The sequence below is a fragment of the Natrix helvetica genome, assembly GCF_964273705.1.
Source record: "Natrix helvetica genome assembly, chromosome: 4".
Taxonomy (NCBI): Eukaryota; Metazoa; Chordata; class Lepidosauria; order Squamata; family Natricidae; genus Natrix; species Natrix helvetica.
The window spans coordinates 110,117,808-110,141,387 of NC_138550.1; the positions used below are offsets into that span (position 1 = coordinate 110,117,808).

The 23,580-nt window shown below is 34.7% G+C and overlaps 1 protein-coding gene across 1 annotated transcript in view; it reads left to right on the top strand.

Annotated features, from left to right (window-relative positions):
* NETO1 (neuropilin and tolloid like 1) overlaps positions 1 to 23,580 on the top strand; it is a 108,873-nt gene that overhangs the window by 80,203 nt on the left and 5,090 nt on the right. The window contains exons 8-10 of the mRNA XM_081953093.1: positions 11,720 to 11,833; positions 18,607 to 19,165; positions 21,025 to 21,098. Coding sequence (XP_081809219.1) covers positions 11,720 to 11,833; positions 18,607 to 19,165; positions 21,025 to 21,085 — 734 coding nt within the window. The 3' untranslated portion in view covers positions 21,086 to 21,098. The remainder of the gene's footprint in view (positions 1 to 11,719; positions 11,834 to 18,606; positions 19,166 to 21,024; positions 21,099 to 23,580) is intronic.

Genomic DNA, 23,580 nt, shown 5'->3' on the forward strand with positions numbered 1-23,580 from the left:
TAAGTATCCCTCACCCAATGAGGCGTTCATCAGGCTAGAAATTCTAAATCATACGAGAAAATTGTAGAACATCCCTGTGATAACTTAAGTTCTGGAGGACCTCCAGAAAAGCCAGAATATGGAGTTATGCATATTCCCATGAAAAGAAAATGAAGGAATTTGGAATGTCTAGTCTTCAAAACAAGAAGACAAGAAGAATACTAGATGATAGTACTCGCCAAATAACAAAGAAGGAACTTCATTGAAAATCAAATTTGTTTTTTAGTCTTCAGGGCACAGATTAATGGATGTAAGCGCTAGAAAGACAGATTCCATTTTATTTCAAAAAAAAAAAAAAGCCCTTAAAGCTTTTATTATGACATTGGAGCTAGTGTTGTTATTCAAAGAGGATGTGGGATCTCTTTCAGTTGATAGGGTAAGCAGAAGGAGAATGACTGCTTGTCATGGGTAATTTAAATTGTATTTCTTTACTAAGCAGTAGGTAAGACTCAGTGATCTTTACTGAGGAATGGGTAAAAACTCTGAAATCCTCCTCATGCAATCTTGAGAAAGCTGTTTTCTTTTGCATATTGAATTGCATATATCAACGTGATGTTTACAAGCTAATTAAATGCACTTAAGTCTCTACAATCAAAATTATTGAAATGTCAGTACCAAATAACTAGAAATAACCAATATTCACATGGTAAGATTTATTAATGTAATTGTACATACATCGAATAAACCTGATTTATAGAAGACAAATAGTCAGGAAGAATTCCCTTCCGAGGTATTGATTGCCAAAGACTGGAAGAAAACAATTGATTAACAGAAAGTGATTTATCAAGTGAAATTAAATGTATATGGTTTAAAGTTCCCCATCCCTTTTTTTCAAATGCAAATCTCTACTCATCTTTTTAAAATCTACTAATACAACTGAGTGCATATTACAGAATGGAAAGGGGTAAATGTTTTTCTGGAAGAGATTGATAAAAAGAAAATGAAGAATCAGCAGTTAGGAATGTGCTAGGAAAGCTGCTTATTTCTGAAAAAAAACCCAATAATTATTTGACATACTGTCTTGTGATACAGAAGATGCCATTTAGAGTAGAACTCTGAAAATGTATGGAGAAAAGTTTTCTGTATAATTTCGGTTAGGTTAACAAAATTTTGATGCATTCCGAGAAGAGATTGTTAGTTTACATGATAAAGCTTAAATGATAAATTACAGTTCCCAAGTTCATAAATCAAGCTGACCTTTATCTCTGCATAACTCTGATGCTGTTCCTAAATATTTTTTCTATGATCAAAACATTGTTTAATATTCAGTTTTATTTATTTAAATCAAAGACATTGTGTCTTGTTACCTTAGAAACAACTGAAAACATTGAGGATTCAGTATTTTCTAGAAGTATAGTTCAAAAAAATGACACCATTCTTTCTGCCTTTTACAACCATATTGTCTGAGTGATTGGGTTTATTTTTCAGCTACATTATAGGCTGTGTAACAACTAATGCAAGGAAGCTTTCTGTTTACCTAAGGATCTGCCAGATGTATTTTTGTGATTTCTGTTCAGGGAATCTTAAGATGTTTCTGAGGTACTTTGCTGGATGTTTACCAAGCCAAATTTTGGAGTTTAAGATAGTTAAGATATTCATTTATTCTACAACCTTGAAGCATAGTTTAAATTCTAAGGCAAGTTTTGAACTAGGCTATGAATTGCTTATCCATTCCACACTAGTTACATTAAATATGGTAGATAAAAATAGTAATGGCATATAATGCAGTGACACATTAAATTACTTATGAAAAATATGGTAATAATTACAATGGGTTAAAGATATGGTGGGATTTTTTACTTCCCAAACTATAGACTGTTCTGAAGAATATTATATCACTGAAGAATATTATATCAACATTTTGAGAAATGTATATGTAGTTGGTCTAAACAAACAGAACATTAAATGAAAATTCAACAGCATAGACAGATGGCATTTCACTGTGTTGTACATCATATTCATAAATCACTACATTTAGCAAGTTCATTTTGCTAGAAAAGAAGGAACTATATATTATGACAGGATGGCAGGGAAAGCTGTTTCTATTGTTATTTTAAAATAGATGGCAACCTGCCTTTATCCTACTAATTTTAACACTCTGGTAATGTTAATGAAAGTAATTTGAAGAACCATAGCACATCAGGCCCTGCTCTCCTCTACTACAGAAGGCTTTATGTCCATCTTTAAGTTTTTTGAGCCCAACAGAAACAAAATAGAGGTAATGTGAAGTGTCCATGTGTAAAAAATCTACAATGTATAGGAGTGAAGCAGTGACATTTATTCAGCTATGGGCTGCACTTTTTACATATTACTTTTAATTGGAGCTTAATAATGAAACCAAAGAGACAAGAATTGGAATTTTGTGCCCAGATATTTTGTATCAGAAGATAGTATTGAATTGTGAACCTTAATGCGAAGAAACAGTTTTTTGGCACGTAACAAGAATCTAGTGTTAAAAGAGAAAAATAATTTACAAGTGAAGTAGGATGGAGGTTCTGTTAGTTAAAGACTTCTACGTCTACCGTTGTTGGCCAGCTAAACCATGCACTAAAGACAAATTCCTTGTGTGTCCAATCACACTTGGCCAATAAAGAATTCTATTCTATTCTATTCTATTCAACAGACAGCAAGAGTGCACAACATTAAGATATCAATGTACATAACACACACAAAGAAGTTGTTTTACTGTGTGTAATAAGAGATTCAATCAAATTTTCACAGGTTAGTTATGAAACTGAAAATTGTCATTAATATATCAATGCAGACTTTCCAAAAATCCAATGACATAGTCTAAATAGCCCTATTAAAAGAAGCAAGAATTCTGTTGATTCCTGCTCAGTTGCTGGTGAGCTACCAAAAAGACTTTCAACACTGACAATACTGGCAAAATGTCAGGTTACCAAATTAGATCATGGCCATTAGTCTTGATGCTCCTCATCCCTATATGTCCTTATTAACATGATTTAAACAAAATTCATTTTGTTCTGTTTTTAAAGAAAATATTTTATTATTTATGTATTGCCTTGACTACCTTGATAAATAACTTGGGGCAGCTAAAGTATTTAATATTCCTTCTGTTCCCCCACACCAACCTTGTAAGTTAAGTTGGACTGAGAGAGAATGATAGGCCCAGCGGCCCAAAGTAGGACTAGAACTTCTAGTTTCTTGGTTTCTAGCCTGGTGCCTTAACCACTACACCAAACTGCTGTAATGAATTAACAAAATTCCGCATCACAAGAATTTTCACAACTTATCTAATGTAGGTTTTTTTTCTTTTACTACAACTGAGAAATGATATACATACATGTATACAGAAGCTCCTCCACAGTGGGAAAGAGGAAAGGACAGAATGATGAAAGTAGGGTTGTATCATGCTGTTGCATGTATTTATTTATTTACAAGTAATCCTTGATTTACAACCATTGTTTAATTATGATCTGAAATTACAATGGGACTGAAACACGTGACCTATGATCATTTTTCACACTTACAACCCAACATCCCCATGGTCAGGTGATCAAAATTCAAATGCTTGGCAACTGGTATGTATTTATGTGATCATCTTTTGTGACTTTCTGACAAGTCTAGTCAATGGGGAAGCCAGATTCACCTAACGCCCGTGTTACAAATTTAAAAACTGCAGGGATTTACTTAGCAATGTGACAAGAAAGGTGGTAAAATGGGGCAAAACTCACTTAACAACTGTCTTGCTTAGCAGCAGAAATTTTGGACTCAGTGTGGTCATAAGTCAAGGATGTATCTATGTATGTATGTATCTATCTATCTATCTATCTATCTATCTATCTATCTATCCATCCATCCATCCATCCATCCATCCATCCATCCATCCATCCATCCAACTTAATATGCCATCCATTTGCCCATATCTTCTCATTTTTCTCATGTGCAGCAAGGGGCATCTATAATAATATGATTATTATTGGATAATGGTAATCTGTTGCTCTGACCACTAGTAACTGGGTTTAGACTCTCTTGTATATACAGTGAGGCAAAAAAGTATTTAGTCAGCCACCAATTGTGCAAGTTATCCCACTTAAAAAGATGAGAGAGGCCTGTAATTGGTATCATAGGTAGACCTCAACTATGAGAGACAAAATGTAAAAAAAAAAAAAACAATCACATTGGCTGATTTGGAAATAATTTATTTGCAAATTATGGTGGAAAATAAGTATTTGGTCAATATCAAAAGTTCATCTCAATACTTCGTTATATATCCTTTGTTGGCAATGACAGAGGTCAAACATTTCCTGTAAGTCTTCACAAGGTTGGCACACACTGTTGCTGATATGTTGGCCCATTCCTCCATGTAGATCTCCTCTAGAGCAGGGATGTTTTGGAGCTGTCTCTGGGCAACACGGACTTTCAACTCCCTCCAAAGGTTTTCTATGGGGTTGAGATCTGGAGACTGGCTAGGCCACTCCAGGACCTTGAAATGCTTCTTACGAAACCACTCCTTCGTTGCCCGGGTGGTATTTTTGGGATCATTATCATGTTAACAGACCCAGCCACTTTTCATCTTCAATGCCCTTGCTGATGGAAGGAGGTTTGCACTCAAAATCTCACGATACATGGCCCCATTCATTCTGTCTTGTACATGGATCAGTCGTCCTGGTCCCTTTGCAGAGAAACAGCCCCAAAGAATGATGTTGCAACCCCCATGCTTCACAGTAGGTATGGTGTTCTTTGGATGCAACTCAGCATTCTCTCTCCTCCAAACACGACAAGTTGTGTTTCTACCAAACGGTTCTATTTTGGTTTCATCTGACCATATGATATTCTCCCAATCCTCTTCTGGATCATCCAAATGCTCTCTAGCAAACTTCAGATGGGCCTGGATATGTACTGGCTTAAGCAGGGGGACATGTCTGGCACTGCAGGATCTGAGTCCCTGGCGACATAGTGTGTTACTGATGGTAGCCTTTGTTACGTTGGTCCCAGCTCTCTGCAGGTCATTCACTAGGTCCCCCCATGTGGTCCTGGGATTTTTGCTCACCGTTCTTGTGATCATTTTGACTCCATGGGGTGAGAGCCCCAGATCAAGGGAGATTATCAGTGGTCTTGTATGTCTTCCATTTTCTAATTATTGCTCCCACAGTTGATTTATTCACACCAAGCTGCTTGCCTATTGCAGATTCAGTCTTCCCAGCCTGGTGCAGGTCTACAATTTTGTTTCTGGTGTCCTTTGACAGCTCTTTGGTCTTCACCATAGTGCAGTTTGGAGTGTGCCTGTTTGAGGTTGTGGACAGGTGTCTTTTATACTGATAACAAATTCAAATAGGTGCCATTGATACAGGTAATGAGTGCAGGACAGAGGAGCCTCTTAAAGAAGAAGGTACAGGTCTGTGAGAGCCAAAAATCTTGCTTGTTTGTAGGTGACCAAATACTTATTTTCCACCATAATTTGCAAATAAATTCTTTCCAAATCAGCCGATGTGATTGTTTGGTGTTTTTTTTTACATTTTGTCTCTCATAGTTGAGGTCTACCTATGATGCCAATTACAGGCCTCTCTCATCTTTTTAAGTGGGAGAACTTGCACAATTGGTGGCTGACTAAATACTTTTTTGCCCCACTGTATTTGTGTTTCTTTGGAATCATTACCACCAGTATACCATATGCAAGTAATCCTTGGTTAACAATGGTAATTTGGACTGGGAACTTTGTCATCAAACAATTTAGTTTAAAGTGTGATATCACATGACCATGCCATCTTGCAAAGGCAGTTCCACTTGTTGTTACACATGAAATCATATGATTGCTATTTGCAACCCTTTGCTGGCTTCCACATTGACTTTGCTTGTTGGAAAAAAGCAACGAAGGTCGCAAATGATGATCACGTGACTACAGATGCTATGACTGTCATAATTATGAATTGGTTGCCAAGCATCCAAATTGTGATCACATAATTGCAGGGGTGCTGGGACAGCTGAAACTGAGGACTGGCTATAAGTCGTCTCATTGTAACTTTGACTAGTTGCTGAATGAATGGTTAACCGAGGTCTACCTATAAGTAGTGTATTGTAATCTGTCGAGTCTTTGTAGACATGTATATATCAGTGTAAAACTTTATCATATCTATGTCCATATTTTATTTTATAAAACTGTAAGGATCTACACTCTTTTACTTGATACATATATTAAAGGCCGCTATTGAAATGATTGGTATATGCAGTGATTTTATTTCTTTCTCAAATCAGTCTGTATTGAAATCATTAGGTGGGCATTGCAGAGAAATATACAAATTGATTTTACATTTTAGGGAAATGCAATATTATACAGTTAGAGAATTTCTGAGTTATTGAATCATTGTAATTTCATTTCATAGCTGCATTTGTCAAAATAATACATTAGAATGAGTTTACTAATGATGAGCATTGCAGCAACAATGTTTGTATATGGCGGTTTTATATTATTCTTGCGGGTAAGTTGGTTCCTAAAAGATGTTTATGTTCTTCTTGAACTCATTGTTCATTTCATTTCATTCTAGTATATGGATGCTGTATGTTTAGATCAGTGTTTCTCAAACTTGGCGACTTTAAGTCCTGTGGACTTCAACTCCCAGAATTCCCCAGCCAGCTATGCTGGCTGGGGGATTCTGGGAGTTGAAGTCCACAGGACTTAAAGTCGCCAAGTTTGAGAAACACTGGTTTAGATAGATATAATAATTTTATACTACTATGCTCGTGTCGGAAGCACCTACCTAGGCACTTCTGGGTTAGAATGACATCACCGTTGCCCAAGGGACCCGCAAGGGGTTATAAAACTATGATTTTTGGAGAATCATTGTGTAGGAAAAAAATTAAGCTTTCAAAGCTTTAAAAATATGAATTACATGGGCAAATATTAGGGGGGAAATATGACTACATAATATCACTAAATCAAAATGTACTTCACTGATTATTTTTTTAATAATCCTTTGGTTGTGTCAATCATGTCAAACTATGGAATATGCTTAGAAAGGGGGGAATCCAGGAACATCTCATTATCCTCATGGAAAACCTATCTACAGGTCAGGAATCCACAGTATGGAAAGAGCATAATGAAACATAGTGGCCCTGGATTAGCCAAGGAGTATGACTACACCTACAAAGGTACAGATTAAAATAGTATAACTGATGGCTTTCTCTGAGGTATTCCATGGAAGTGAAATTTGGATTTTGAAGAAACAGGAAAGAAACTTTGATGTTGGAGGAGAATTAACTGAATAGCTAGGAAAACAAACACGGGAGCTCAGTAGGACACACATGACCAGGTTCACATTATCATATTTTTGATACATTATGTGAAGACTTAACTATTTGGAAAAGTATTTAAGGTTGGGAAAGCTGGAAGGAAATATGAGAAGGAGATAACTAGCAATAAGGTGGATCGACTCCGTTCCAATGGGAAGGAGTGTACTGTTGTAAGACCTGAAAAATCAAACTTGGAGCAGATCCTTCTAGAGAAAATCTAGCTACTTCTTAACTAAGAATTAGCATTGACTTGAGGGCATATAATTACTCAATTGCATATTTTTTTAAAAATAAATGTCTATATTTACTTTAAAATATTTCTTCTTTATACAGCTTTTCATTGTTAAAGAAGCTAAATTTTCCTTCTGATACTTTGGATAGTAACAAATTGGAAAAGACTAGGACAATTTTCTTTTGCAAATGTTAAACAGTTTTTTAATCCTTCTCCTTTGGAACATCATACCAAATTCCCCAGATGAGATCTGCACCAACCCTCCTGATCTTCCATAAGGGACTTCAAGACTTGGCTCTGCTAGTGGGCCGTGGGCCACCAATGGGAATGGGGTGGGTGGGTAGTGTATCACTCTGTAGGTGGTTAGTAGATTGAGAGAAGACTCCATATCACACCATGTTCTTCATGTCCCTTTCCCAACCTCATCTTTTAATCTTTTAATGATAAATTTTAATATAACTATGATTTTTGTTATCACTGCTTTTTTTCTTTCAACGTTTCTGGTTTTAAGGTTAGTAAGCTGCTCAGAGTTGCCTCCAGATGAGATGGGAGGCACATAAATCCAACAAATAAACAAACAAACAGTGGCTTCAAGCTCTATCTAATCATTGTTCTTCGATTACAAGCTAGAAATAGATGTTATTGCATTTTATTTGTTCATATTTCCTGTCGTATTCTATCCAAACTAATGAGGGTGACATCACAGCAGGTTTTTTTTATCATAGTTATACAGACTTTCTAATAATTCTCTTTAATTGCTTTTTTAATTGTCACAATTTCCACCCAGAATATTTTGAAAATAAAGATAGTATGTCTTAAAACTAATGATACAACGCTCTTGACTATATTATATATAATAGTATATCACAAAGATTACAGGACTGCTACTTCATTGATATATAGACTGACAACATCTTGAATATCTGTCAGAATTTTCTTCTTTGCATCTTACACCCTACAGAACCAAGGCTTTTACTTTTATGTCTTTCTCATCATGTCTTCCCCATTGTCGGATGTGTTTTGTTTTGCCTTAAATGCTCCTGCATATCTTGATCAAAATTATATCTGCAATCTTCTGCAATGGCACAAACATTTATCATCAAGTTAATTTTAATTATAATTTTAAGTTGATTTTTTAAAACTTAACATTATTGCGTTATATCTTGTGGCAACAACACAACTATATATATTTTATTAATAATTTTAATGAACTGTTAAAATGGCAGTATCACCATTGGGTGATTTTGGATAAGTGCTGTCTGCAGAAGGGCAAAAGAGGTCAGACTAATGAAAATAGAGTTGGGTTGTAACACTTGTCCCACCCTTTTTCTATATATATCACACTATCACATACATGCCTGAAAAAGATAAGTTTGCAGCACAATTTGCCATTCACAACACCAGTAAAAGCTGGGTTGGTTTCTTATTTCAAGTACTTCATTGCCACATCACAAGGTGAGTTGCATAAAAGATGAGAAAAAATCCTTCATATGGTATTCCTCTCTTTAACTACTTCATGCAACTTAAGAATTTACATCCTTAAATAAGGCCTTGTGGTCCCAGAGAACTTTTGAGGAAGCAAAGCAAATGACATGAAGATAATTATTTCAGGAACTTTTGGAATCAGTGATTTTGGAACCTAAAGTTAGTTGTTGGTATGCAACAATATTCTGACTTTCTAATTTTTTTTTTACACACATCCTTATATATTTGAGTGGTGGTTCTATATTCTTGTCCTCAATCATTTACCATGATTTAAACAGGAAACATCTGCTGTTTTCCTTGAAACCTGATAGTAAAATTAATTCATATCCTTGGGTTTAAATCATACGCCTAGCTCCTTTAGACTTAGGTTGCCACCTTGTGACCAGTGTTTGCAACAGAAAATCATAATTTTTATTGTTGCATTAGATCAGATTACCCTGATCTATTAGATTTTTCTCATGAGCTCTGAACATTTCAAATAATCACCTACAATTCCCCGTGGAATAAGCATTTTCTTATTAGAATATTGCTTGCCTTTGAACTGCTGCTCTATTTCTAGACACAGTGGGACACGTTCAGATCTTTTTTTCAAATGAAAAGAATCTACAAAATTTCCTGAATTTATCACTTTTTTGCTACAGTATTTTTCCTTCTCTTACTTTGATTCTACTTGGTTTTTTCTAAACTTGCAGGCCTGCTAGGAATTATTATCATAATCTCACTTTCCTTGCGTGGGCACTCCTGCCATTGTCCAGAAAAATAGCTTTGATCCCTGTTTTTCTCATTAGATGTTGTTACGTCTCCATTATTTATTTTGTCCAATTTGCAAAAGAAGAAGATTGAAGTGAAGCTGGCAAGGCAGTAGCTTTTGATAGATGGTCCTGTATTGACAGCAGGAAACACAGGTATAGAAAATGAGTGAGCAGCAGGCTGAAGAAACATGGGAGATGGCAGATATTCCCTTTAAACTAAACAAACTAAACATGAAAATTGTTGGCATGTGCAGAGCACCTTTCTAAGCATGTCTATTTGTTAAATGCCCTTTAGTAGGATTTACTTTCAGGAAAAGGTGTAGAGGAACCTCAACTCCCATTCCTGATTTTTGAGTCTTGGTGGTGTGTGGATGTGGGTGGGAGTTATTTTGTTCAAATGTAGGACGCAAGACTGCTTTTAGAACTCGCTTTACTATTCTTCCCATGTTGTTTTTACAAGTACTAATAATACAATTCCATAGTCCTCAACTACTGGGATGTCCAGTAGGAACTGAAAAGGAGCATTGCAGCAGATGTATTAGTGCTTTTCCCCCCAATTTCATTACATGAAGAGCCTGACCTCACTAAAAGTTAAAATTATTATTATTGCTTTGATGTTATTCTTAACAACAAACTTTCATATCAGGATCTATGATAATAGGTTATCTATGAAAGATTATAGAGAAATGCCATTTATTTCAGACAGCAAAATCATCTATCTATCTATCTCTATTCTCCTATCTCAATCTTAAACGCAAACACTGCTTTAAAAATGCTATCTATATTTGGGATAGCATTCTTCCAGATATTCATATGTCTCCTCTCCCTTTTCCATTGGTGTTGACAAAGTTACTCTCTCATGCCTTGAGATTCAATGGTTGTTGACTCCTGTACGGTTTTTGTTGTTGTGCATGGTTTTTCTTCTGCATGCATATGACCTGTGAGTTTTGAATTTACTTGTTCTTGCTTTTAAAGTGCAAATCTCCCAGAATCATCTGAAATCAGGCAGCCTCTACACTGTATGACTAAATAAAAACAGAAACGATCATAGGGAGTTCACTGTCCTTCAATCCAGTACAAGGGTACTTGCAGATATATGTTAAAGTCTTCAGAGAGGTTAATATAGCTTTAAAATACATCATTTTTTGTCTTAGTGCCACTTATATATTCGAATAGCAGTGTTGGGATAATTATACAGATAGCCATCTAGTTGTGGGAACATAAAAATATATCATTATTGAGTTGAATTTAGAAATGTTCAGTGACTGAATAATCTCCACCGGGTTGTAAACTTCTTGAGGATTTTGGATTTCCCTGTGAAGCCTGATATAGAATATATAGCCTCCAGTTACACTTTCATTCTGGGGCTTTAGTAATATTAGCAACTTGATTTTACTAGTTTGTGAGCCTTAGGCAATTACACTTTACCTCCTGTTCAGGGACTCTGAAAATTCAATATCAGAAAGGCAAGGGTTTCTGCAATTCCTTACCTACTTATTTTTTAAAAAGTATATGTGCTTGAACATATCACTGAAATTTTCTTCATTACCAACCCTCATTTATATCTATAAGCATCGTTGTACTGAAGCTGATGGCTTTTTAAAAAATGCATATTAACTATGTTAGATAATGCCATCTTCCTGTATCTCTCTCTTACATTTAGATACACACATTGCAGTGATTTGTAATGAAGACATGAATGTCTTTGACTGCAGGTGTGAAAACTGCACTTTAAATCCTAAATTTTGTTTATACAATAAACAGTGAAGCAATTATGCTGATTACATAGAATTGCAGCCATCTGGCCTACATTCAAAATATAAAGTTTTTTAGATCCAATATTGCAGACTCCTTTGCTTGGTTTTGTATTAGATTTACTAATAGCTCTATTGCTACTGAGTAGGAGAAGAGTAAATTTATTGTGCAGTCCTTCTAATGCATTCTTTCCTTCTCTTTCTAGCCCCCTGTGAAGCCAATGCATTTTTTTGCCATAGTAATATGTGTATTAATAATACATTGGTCTGCAATGGACTCCAGAACTGTGTATATCCATGGGATGAAAACCACTGCAAAGGTAATGCTTCAAATTAATGCCACAATAGTTTTAGTTTAATTATTTGAAACTCACAGAATAATTATTCTCATGCTTTTCAATGAATACATAAGGCTGCTTATCACCTCGCTATAAAATTTGTTAGAACTTGTTTCAAAAGTTATTACAAAATAAATAGAGTGTTTAATGGCTTGAGTGAAAAAGTTGTATATTTTTGCAATATAAACTTACAGTTATAATGAGATACAAGGGTTGATTTGTGAAATTGCAATGTTTTGATCTATTCATGGCTATATGGGACAAAACCAGAGCATTGATATGTTAAAAATAAAATATATAACACAATAGCATTAGAAAACATTCAATGAAGAATGTATATGTATGAAAAGTAAAAACATACATACTTCTGTGTGTCTTGAATGTGAATAATAAAATGTATGCACTTGCCCTTGTGTAAACCTGACTTGGTTTCATGAGGAAATAACTCAAAAACAGCAGAACAACTCATTTCTTTGCATTGTTATGGGAAATAAAGCCAAATATTTCTTAAGATAAAAATCCAACTTCCAATGACAACTAACTGTATAATTAATGATACCATGTTTAAATGAAATTTTCTATAATTCATTGGTTTCTATTGTGAAAAATAGAAATCCAAACTCGAATTTCAAACGCAAGCTTTATAGTACAGTTTGATAACAATTGTTTTGCCATAGCCCTCTAGATTTGGAGATTTCTGTATCTGCATTTGTCTTCATTATAAAGAACAAGAGTGATAATTTATTTCAGCAACAGCTTCCATGGTTATTATGCCTTTGAAAGCTTTTTGGAGAAGGGTAAAGAACATAGGGCATCATTCATTTAGGAAGAAATGGAAAAAGCTTGCAAAATGCTTAGCCTTAATTCATAGCCAGCATAATGAGCCAAGCAGAAGAAATTGAAGTGTAATTCTAACAGAGGATTTTAAAATAGCAAATAATCTCTCAGAAAAAAAGAGTTATAATTTTATGTTTTCTTTGTTGTAAATGCAAATAATCTGTCCACTAATTGATAGTTTTAAGTGCCAGAATGATTGTGGTGAGGCAGTTCTATTAGATAGCTTTTTTCCATGCCTAACTGTTCAATATTAATGTTATGAGAAAGACATCAATGTCTGGTGTGGTTTGTTAGGTCTGTTCTACCAATATCTTCCCAGAAAGTATGGGTGGCCTACACATTTTGAATTCTACATAAAGTACCTATCTATGCATGATTGTGAATTTGACTCAAATGTTTGATTCAATGAATAGATAAGGCGCAGGTCTGGGCAAACATGTGTTTCAAACGTTGGAATAAATATACAGTTTTATTGTCCTTTTCAACATGTGAGTTTCCTTAGGCAATTAATGAGTGAAGAATTGCCAATCAAGCCTTGACTTTTTACCTTCATCTTTTCAAAAGTGGTGGCAACAATATTTCTATAGTCTTATGAAACAGTTGAAATAAAAGCAGATTAATTTTTACCACCAAATGCTGTAGGCTACTAGATTATGAAGAGCATTTCTAAATATGGCACTGATCAGAAGCAGAAGTCCCTGCTAGCAAGTGAGAAGCGATCAGTATTTATTCTGAATACTAATTTTATTTCAAAGCTTTCTCTCTGTCTCCTTGGGATACCAAGCTGAATAAAACCTCAACACATATTCATAGCATGCCAGGACAAGTGACAAATCATCAGCGTATTACTAATTTTAATCAAGAAGTGTATATAAAGGGAAGAGGAAAAAAATTTCATTAAAGAGATTTGAATCTTGATCCTGGATTGTTTTTGAACTATATTAGTTCTATAACTAGTTGCATTTAGAGAAGATTTGAGAGGGATGGCTTTTATGGAAGAGTTCTTTTGGAAACAAAAATGTTTCATAAAATGTCAAAGAACAGGTGAATTATTCTCCACAAGATTGAGCAGTGCTGACAACAATGCAGGACGACACAAGCAAAACCCTTTTAAGAAGCTGTTACCTCTAAATGGACCTATTGCCCGCAATGGAGGAAAGTTGGCTACTTCTAATAAAAATAAGAAATAAATAGATTTTGCTTTTCCCAATTAACCCTGAAACCTTCCAGTGCTTGGTGGTATTGCTTGCTTATCTTCACATTATGGGAAATTGTCTCTATTAATCTCTGTAGTGAACGTAAGAATAAAACTATGGTTCTGAATTTAGAATTAATAGAAAAGACAAGCACACTTATATCTGACTAATACTCATGTTACCCAGAATTTATTTTATATTGGCCAGTCAGATGCATCTAAGAAAGTTACAAACAAGGCATAGAAACACGCAATTTCTTCTCAGATGTCACTTCTTTCCACCTCAGCAACTATTGTAATGCAGGCATTTCTCAACATAGAGCCACTTGTCTAATGATTGTTTGAAGTTACAATGGTGCTAAGAAAAAGTGACTAACAACTGGCCCTCACACCTATGACCACAGTCCCCACAGTCATGTGATCAAAATTTTGGCACTTGACAACTGGCATATATTTATGACATGACCACCTTTTCAAACTTCCCAGATGGCTTTCAGCAAACAACCCCCCATTTCAACCCTCCCAACTGGCTTCTCCACAAGAGGAAGAAGCCAACTTTGCTTAATGACCATGGTGATTTGCTTAATAACGATGACAAGAAAAGTCATAACATAAGGCATGTTAATTTGATGACTCATTTAACAAATGCACTGCTTAGCAACTTAGAAGTTTCCATCCCAATGGTGGTCATAAATCAAGGACTATCTGTATATCTCTTCTTTGGCTATTAATATTAAAAGGTGGATTTGCTTTATGTTGTGAGAAATATCCACTCAACACCGTTTGATAAATTAGCCTCTTCCTTTTTCTAAATATTAGAGAAAGTAAGATCTTGAGTCCTAACTCAGAAATAATTTAGAGGAAAATTGATTCAATATGAAATGGAGTAATACAGTTGATTAATTGCATAAGGGCTGCCAAATTCTGCACCAGTTGTAGTTTCTGAATATTCTTGAAGACCATCCTGACATTTATTAACCAAAAAGAGAAACAACTAATGCAAGTGCTTCTTCTTCTACAGCAAGAGAAAATAATCTAAAACTAGGCAAAGATCCAAAACTAGACAATGTCACTGAATATTCATTCAGGTGTCACAAGTAGGTCCAGTAGGTGTGGTCTTTCATTTATGAAAGCAAATGTTTTATAACCTGCACAGGATTGCTTAATCTTTTACACTGGTAAAGATGTAAGGAACACATTATCTCACTACTAAAATAACTTGGATAATCTCTATACTTTATTTCATCTAATTCCATAAACTCATAACTGTTTCTTTTCATTGCCCTAGTTCAGGAAAAAAAATTGGCAATTTCTACAGGCGTACAATAATAATAATAACTGAAGTAAGGGTGGGTTACTTTGCCCTAAAAGTAGATTGTGGATGTTTGAATGATTATAATCTCAGATTTCATTTTAACTCTTTAAAATCAGTACAAGAATTTATCATCTTGTTAACACCAGTGAAATAATCCCTCTCTTTTTGCTGTTGTATTTTGTATTTTATTGTAACAGTTATTATAAGCTCATCTCCCATGGGAATCAGAAAAAAATGTGTGAGGAAAGGATAGGCTAAGCCAGTGATGGTGAACCTTTTTTTGGCTCGTGCCAAAAGCAGGGTAGCGCAAGGGGGTCGTGCGCAGGTGTGCCACACCCATAATGCATTGCACACAATCCTAGTACGCATGCGCACACGACCAGCACTCCCCCCATTTTGGCATGCTTTTTTTGCCCTCCCCAGGCTCCAGAAGCTTTATAGGAGCCTGGGGAAGGAGAAAACAGCCTCCCCTGCCCCCCTAGAGGCCTCTGAAGGCTTTATGAGCTTCCCTGAAGCCTCCGACGCGCAAAAAACAACCGGAAGTTGGGAAGCGGACTTCTGGTTTGCTCGTAGGGCTTGTTTTAGTCCTCTGGAGCCTTCAGGGACTTCCTGAAGGATTCAGAGGACTAAAACCAGCCCTACAGACAAACCGGAAGTCCGTTCCCCAACTTCTGGTTTACCCGTAGGGCCAGTTTTTTGCACTCCGGAGGCATCAGGAAAGCTCCTGAAGCCTCCAGAGAGTCTCCGGGGATGGGAGCTTTTTTCACCTCCCCAGGCTCCTATAAAGCCTCTGGAGCCTGGGGAGGCAAAAAATGGCCTCAAAAGAAGGCCAAAGCCTCGTGTGCCCTGACAAATGGCTCCGTGTGCCACCAGTGGCACGCGTGCAATAGGTTCACCATTCCGGGGCTAACCCATCCTTTTTAATTTCTTTATAGTATGTATTCTCAACTTTCTCAGGATGTGCTTTAATTTTCACACATGCTCCATATTTGAAAATCTGGTGGATTTTCATATATGCTAAGTACATTGATAGACATGATTTATCTCAGTCCACTTTGAACTACATTATCTCTCTTCCCCCTAACTTTTGAGTAATAAATTGCCCTGTGGCAAACAATTGATTTTATCCCTCCTGGAAGGAAAAGAAAATTTTCCTGGCATTTTGAGGCTTGCTATTTTTCTTAAATTGAAAACATTTTTGTGGTATATATTATCATGTCACAAGGTGACTTCAATGAATAGAAAATCTTTACCATTTCAATTTATTGCACAAAGGCTTGATTACAAGCGGTCTGGAAAGCCTTCAATTTTCAAATGAAAGATGCATTTCTTTGCTAGTAAAATATTGAAGCTATAATGATGGGAATATATAAGATAATCTATCATGTACTGTATTATATTTAAACACAAGCATTGATTCAGACCATTTATCCCATCATATTATTCATACAGTAATTGCAGTCATCAATTGAAAATGTAACCGTTGTATAGGCAAAAGTGGTTTCCTATTATTAGATGTTTTATTAAACATTAAAAAATAATCTGTCCATATTATATACATTCTTGGTATAAGAACAATTTATACGAACAATTACAGATCCACAATAGAAACATCTAACAACAACACGTGTTCATAATTTTCTTTTAGAATGAAGTATAATATAAAAATACAACAAAAACAATAATAAAATATACAAAAACAATAATATATTCCAAACTTTTCTCCCTTTAAATTCTCCGATAGTATAACATATAGTTTTACTATATCCTAGTTTCAAGTTGCTTAATGAATCTTGATCCTTCCCCAACCCCCCAGTAAATGGCTGGCCTCTTAAAAGTATTTGAAATAGTTAAAAAGTTGCTTTAGGGTCAGCAAAGTGATTGACTTTAACTTTTGTCAAAACATATTCTGAACAAGTTTCTTTTTAATGGATACGATCCTAAAAAAATATGTATTTATTTATATTTCACACTTCTTCTAGGGCAAGGGTGTCAAACTCGATTTCATTGAGGGCCACATCAGCATTGTGTTTGACCTTGGGAGGCGGTGGCCAGCTATATGTCACTCATGTCAGGGGTGCCTGTGGTGGCCCGAAAGCTCTGCCAATGAAAATGGACTGTTTCCAGGGTGGCCCTGCAGGTCAAATCTAAGCATCCCATGGGCCAGATCTGGCCCCTGGACCTTGAGTTTTACACCCCTGTTCTAGAGGAAGGTGGACATTAAGCTGGAGTTTTAATCCTACCTTTTGTAAGGCCCAGCTTCCAATGAGATACAAGATTATTTCCTAAGCTTTCTAGAGGTTTAGTCTAAAATCATATCGGGACATGAATACTTATGTTGATAATTAGTAGAATGGAATTAGAAAGAAGCACCCATTTCATACTATAGGTGGAAGGCATATGAGAGCGACTTGGTTATTAAATGTGTTGAAGCATCTGAATGACCATGGCTGTAAATTGTGGTTTATCTAGATTGACTCTTGATCTAATCCAATTAGCAATAAAACAATTAAATCCATAGCAATTGCTTTAGCTTTATCAGGAGGGTTTTGTTCAATTGGATTTGGATTTGGACTCAACTGTCCATTGAGCTGAATGCACATGCACTTCATTTCATTTTCACTCTGTGCTTAGTTTCATTTTCACTCTTAAGATATCAATGAAAGTAAATTATTTGATCTACTTTCAGATTCCAGGACCAGCTTAAAAAAAAGATTTGTCCATGGATATGAACATTCCAATCCCCAACAAGGAAAAGTTAACAAATTAACTTTTCACTCAGAGAACCAGGTTATTATTTTAGGGAATTCATGATAAAAGACTAGCTATCCTCTGTTAGGGATGTTGGAGAACATAATGGAAAAGTTTGGAAAATCACTCATAGCACTTTCAACGATTTGGTTAAATAGATTTTTAAAAAATCTTAGTTTTCATCACATTTCACAAAATATTATTATACCACCAATTTTGTTATTTTGTATGTATTTTAAAATGCTTGATTTGTACTTTACAGAAATGCATATTATAATTGACTTCTGACTGTAGAATGACTTTATATCCAACTATTTAACTAGTTGAGGTTTATAAGGCTGGAGCAATTCCAGGGAATTGAAATCAGTCCCTGATCAGCAAAATGCTGTCCTGCTATAGAATTCTGTGTTTTTTGCATTCTTTCTTATATCAGTTCTATAGTCTGCAGATGTATTAGGGACATAATTAACAAAGGTGTATAGCCATGAAATCTATTGAAACATGCAGTTGCAACACATCTGGACAGTATCCTGTTTAGAAAGATTGAGAAATAATAATCATGGTAACAATCATAAAACTAATGGTCATTTTTTTTTAAAAAAATGGTGGATTTTAATTTTCTGTTTTATTTGTTTATTTCCCTTCCTCATCTCACAGAAAAGACAAAAGCCAGCCTGTGGGACCAGCTTACAAATACCAGTGGGACAATCATTGGGGTGACTTCTTGCATTGTGATCCTCCTTCTCATTATCTCTGTTATAGTCCAGATCAAACAGCCTCGTAAAAGATTTGTCCAGAAGAAAGCAGACTTTGATCAAACAGTGTTCCAAGAGGTCTTTGAACCTCCTCATTATGAGTTATGTACTCTCAGAGGGACAGGAACTTCAGTGGACCTTGCAGATATTGCAGATGACTTTGAAAATTATCATAAACTCCGTAGATCATCTTCGAAATGCATTCATGACCACCACTGTGGATCACAACTATCTAGCACTAAGGGCAGCCATAGTAATCTTAGCACAAGAGATACACCTATCTTGACAGAAATTCAACCCCAGCCTGCAAAGCCCCTAATCCAGCCTATGAACAGAAGAAACATCCTTGTCATGAAGCATAGCTACTCACAGGAAGCTACAGATGTGTGTGAGATAGATGAAATTGAAGAGGTGCCAACTACGAGTCACAGGCTTTCCAGACATGATAAAGCTGTTCAGCGGTCAGTAGCAATAGATTTTTGATGAGGACTTTTGCATGAAGACTGGGTTCAGCTCTATTTTCTATTTATTTTTTCTAATATGCATATCCGTTTACAGTCCTGCCATTGTTTGTGAGCTAACATTCTTCTTTTTCCAGGATGCATTTATGCATGGTGGATAAGTATTCTAAAGAGGGTTGTTTTTTTGTTTATGTTTTTGTTTTGATGAAAAGGGAGTGGAGGAAGAGAAGGTGCTTTTGGTACCATCCCATGAAAATAGTCAAGAATCACTTAGCAAGTCAGTGATGCTGCTTCCTAAGATTCCAAAATTTCCCTTATTTATATTTTTAGGCATTTACTACAACTTCTAACACAATACAATCCATGGCAGTATTCCCTGGCAATTTTTTGCAGATGAAAATAGGTTCTTTCTATTTATATTTACCTGCTATTTGGCATAAAGTAGCCAAGGAGACCATTACAGTGTCAGGCTTTACTGTCTGGCTTTGATAATGAAGAAATAATGAAGTTTAAATGAAACCGATCACTAATCTAGGCTCTAAAATAGTTTTAGTTTTGAAGTGCAGCCTTTCCATACATTGACGTACTCAAGAGCAAATTGTATGGAGGAATTTATAGCAGAAAGGTCAAACAAGGAAAAAGTTAAGCAGCTATTCCTAGGGAGGCTTATTTAATTTTTAAAGCGGCTAAAGAACACTGTTGATTATAATTAAGTTAGGTTTTCAATGTACAGTAGATATACTTATTTTGTGGAAAATTCTAATTGCAAATATTCCATTACCTGTCTGACTTCGTTTTTTTCTTTGTTTGTTTGCTTGTCTCTAATGTTTTCAAGAGTGGGGTATGGTGTCTTATTATTTAAATTTCATTAAATATAAAAATGTATGAAAGGGTAGATAGAAGTTTACCTACCAAAGATACTTTTGATTTAATTAAGGGCAGTTTTCTTTGAAAAATCAGCATGCAGAGCTGATTTCCTAGAGAGCATGAATGTAATATTTTCTCCTTCCAGATTGTAGGGAGGGATAAACCAATGAAAAAAATCCCTTCCCCTTCCCCTCATTGATCATGTTTCTTTTATACAGCAAAACACAATATTTTGAAATATGATATGGTGATTTCTGTACTTGATATATCATTACTTGTCTTGTTTATTTGCAATTTAGGCTAGGGGATAATTTTTATGCTTTAGCTTGATATTCTTTTAGATTTGCTTATGAAAAAAAAGTAGCACAGCAAAAGCTTTCTAAATCAAATCTGGCAGAATTACTGTTTCAACGGAAATTATGGGGACTCTTTTGCTGTGAAATGCACCCTGCATGCTTGTTAATAAAAATGCTTAAAACATTATGGGTAAATAGGAAGTGAAAAATATTTACAATGTACTTGGAAACTGCCAGAAGCTTTGTAATAGGTTTAGGCTTTACACATGTATTTTATTATTCTCCATATTATGTTCATATATTCAGTCTTTTCCATCTACATAAAAGCTAGCCAAATCCAGGGTGTCTACAAGACACAGGAGGAATAAAACAAGTTAAATTGGTGGATACAGCCATGTGATCGGAGCCCCCATTATTATCTTTTTTCTGCAAATACTCCTCCTCAATGCAAACACCCCAATCCAAAACTCAGAACAGTTTGTCAATTAGTTGCACCAATCCATTTTAGTGGACTAATTTTAAAGGTTTGACAAAGTTTGCAAGAGCATTATTTTTGCCTACCAGCCTACCGTTTTTTCAGGTATCTTAAATTGCCTGAATCTTTAGATATGCTTCAGTAAAGAATGTATATGCATGTATTTCTTTTTTTTCTATGCAAACATTATTATGTTGAATGAAACAGCCATAATATTCCAGGTTCTGCCTCATTGGGTCGCTAAACAAACATGAATCTGAGTACAACACAACTAGGGTGTAACAGACAACTGAAGGTAAGTGAACAACTGAATATATTGTTCCCAATTCACCATCCTTGCATTTCATTTGCTTTCTTTGGGGAAAAAAAATCTGAGATCTTTTTATGATTTGGTTTTTGTGATTGTATGTTTTGGCTTGTTTGAAAAATGTTGCTATTCCCTGAAAAACAAAGATTTAAAAAAGGTATGCTGTAATTTTAATATCACGTATAACTTATGCAGTCACTTTCCTCTGTTCCATTATAACATCCTGCAAAATATGATTCTGAATTTTAAGCTTGATTTTTAAGCAGAGGTTTGGCATGGCCATTCACTTTGTTATTCTTTTAAATTCCAGTTTTTAAAATGTTTCAAAAGGTAATGACTTCCAGCCTGCAGTTTATCCCACTATAGGATAATAGAGAACCTATCTTTTTGATCTATGCATAGTCATGATTGATGGCATGCTTATTTTAGGGAAGTTGAGTTAATATGCAGATGATTTCTTATTTATCCTTATAATTCACTGAAGCAAGGCCTATTGGGCATCTTCATGAAGTAGGAGTTTGAACTTGTTTCTTATTTAAATCCTAGCACTCTTATTCATTTTTCCATTCTCCATTATATCTTTGATATTTTGAGTATTATGAGTGGCACTTACTGATAAACTACAGTGAATGTCCTCTCCCAACAATATACAACCACATTTGGCTGTAGTCCAAGATCGTTAGGCCAAAAACAAAGTTTATTTTATTTAATCTCATTACAATAAATTAATATAATAGATTTAATAAATTCCTTGTCCCTATAAATGTAATATTTTTGTCATATGTCACTTTGCAAAGCACAAATGTTTGGCCCATATCCAAGGATTTGGTGGCTGCATGTGACCCCAGAGTTCAGGTTCTAAACACATGATTCATGATTGTTGAAAAGATGAAGAAAACAAGAATCTGTAACTAAATGTCTGACTTGGATAATGAACTACAAAGGAAGTGCAGAAAATTAATTTCTGAGACTCAGCAGGAAAAACATCCCATCTTGAATGTATCCTACTTCTCACTATGCTGTACACAGGTATCAATCAGTCTGTTTGGTTAATACCAATTAAATGTATTGTCAGATTAAGGTATGGATACATTTTACTGTGTTTTCAGCAAGTACTTAATGATATCAGAGAATGACGTAGGAAGCAGTTGCCATGTGAAAATGTAACTCACCTATTCCATTTATACAAACTTGCAGTTTAAAATACTTTTTCTTGAAGAGTTCAAAAAGGGTTTATATTTTTTTAATTTTTTTTAATGCTTTAATTAAACAAAAACACAAAAAAAGATTCATCCTTCGTTACATCTTGTAGAAAGCGTGTCGATTGGTTACAAATGGATTTCGTGCATTTCTACCACAATCATTACTTATACTTCATTCATATTGAATTGTACATTTTAAATCAAAAATCTTTATGTATTTTACTATCAATGTACCACCATTCTCATTTAACTAAAATTATTTAAACATGCTTTTATCTGAAATCATTTGTATTTAAAGACACAACCACCTACTGGAATTCATTAGCAATTTCAATAAATGTCCAATAACATTACACCTTTATAACATATGAAAAAGAAATCAATAAAATATCTAAGCATTTCCCCCCCTTTCCCCCCCAACTCACTATTTAGAGCTTGTATCTAATTGCTTTTACCAATACCAATACATGTAGATATCATTGAACATTATCCATTAACATTTCCTTGTTATTGTGGTTAGTAAAAATTATTTATTATTTATATCACACCTCCTCTCATCAGGCCCCAAAAAGATTACATCTTTATAACAAAATCTAAATAAAAATTTGTTAATAAAATTTATGTCTTTTTCCCAGGTTCAATTTATTTTCAAGTTGCTTTTACTAGTTAAAATTATTATTTTATTATTATTATCGTAATGAATTACTTGTTAATGAATAAACATTTAAGAACAATCTAAAAGAATCTACAAAGTACTAAAGTTCCTACTTATTGATAAAAATCAATTAATAAAATATCTAAGCATTTCCCCCCTTTTTTTCTCCAACTCATTATTTAGAGCTTATATCTAATTTGCTTTTACCAATACCAACACACACACACACACACACACACACACACACAAACAAACAGATATAGATATCATTGAACATTATCCATTAACATTTCCTTGTTATTGTGGTTAGTAAAAATTATTTACTATTTATATCACATCTCCTCTCATCAGACTCAAAAAAGATTACATCTTTATAACAAAGTCTAAACAAAAATTTATTAATAAAATGTATAAGTCTTTTTCCCAGATAAATTTGCAATTTATATCCAAGTTGCTTTTATTAGTTGAGATTATTATTTCGTAATGAATTACTATCGTAATGAATTACTTGTTAACGAATAAACATTTAAGAACAATCTAAAAGAATCTACAAAGTACTAAAGTTCCTACTTGTTAATCACCAAAAATTAACTATTTTTTTTATTATCAACAT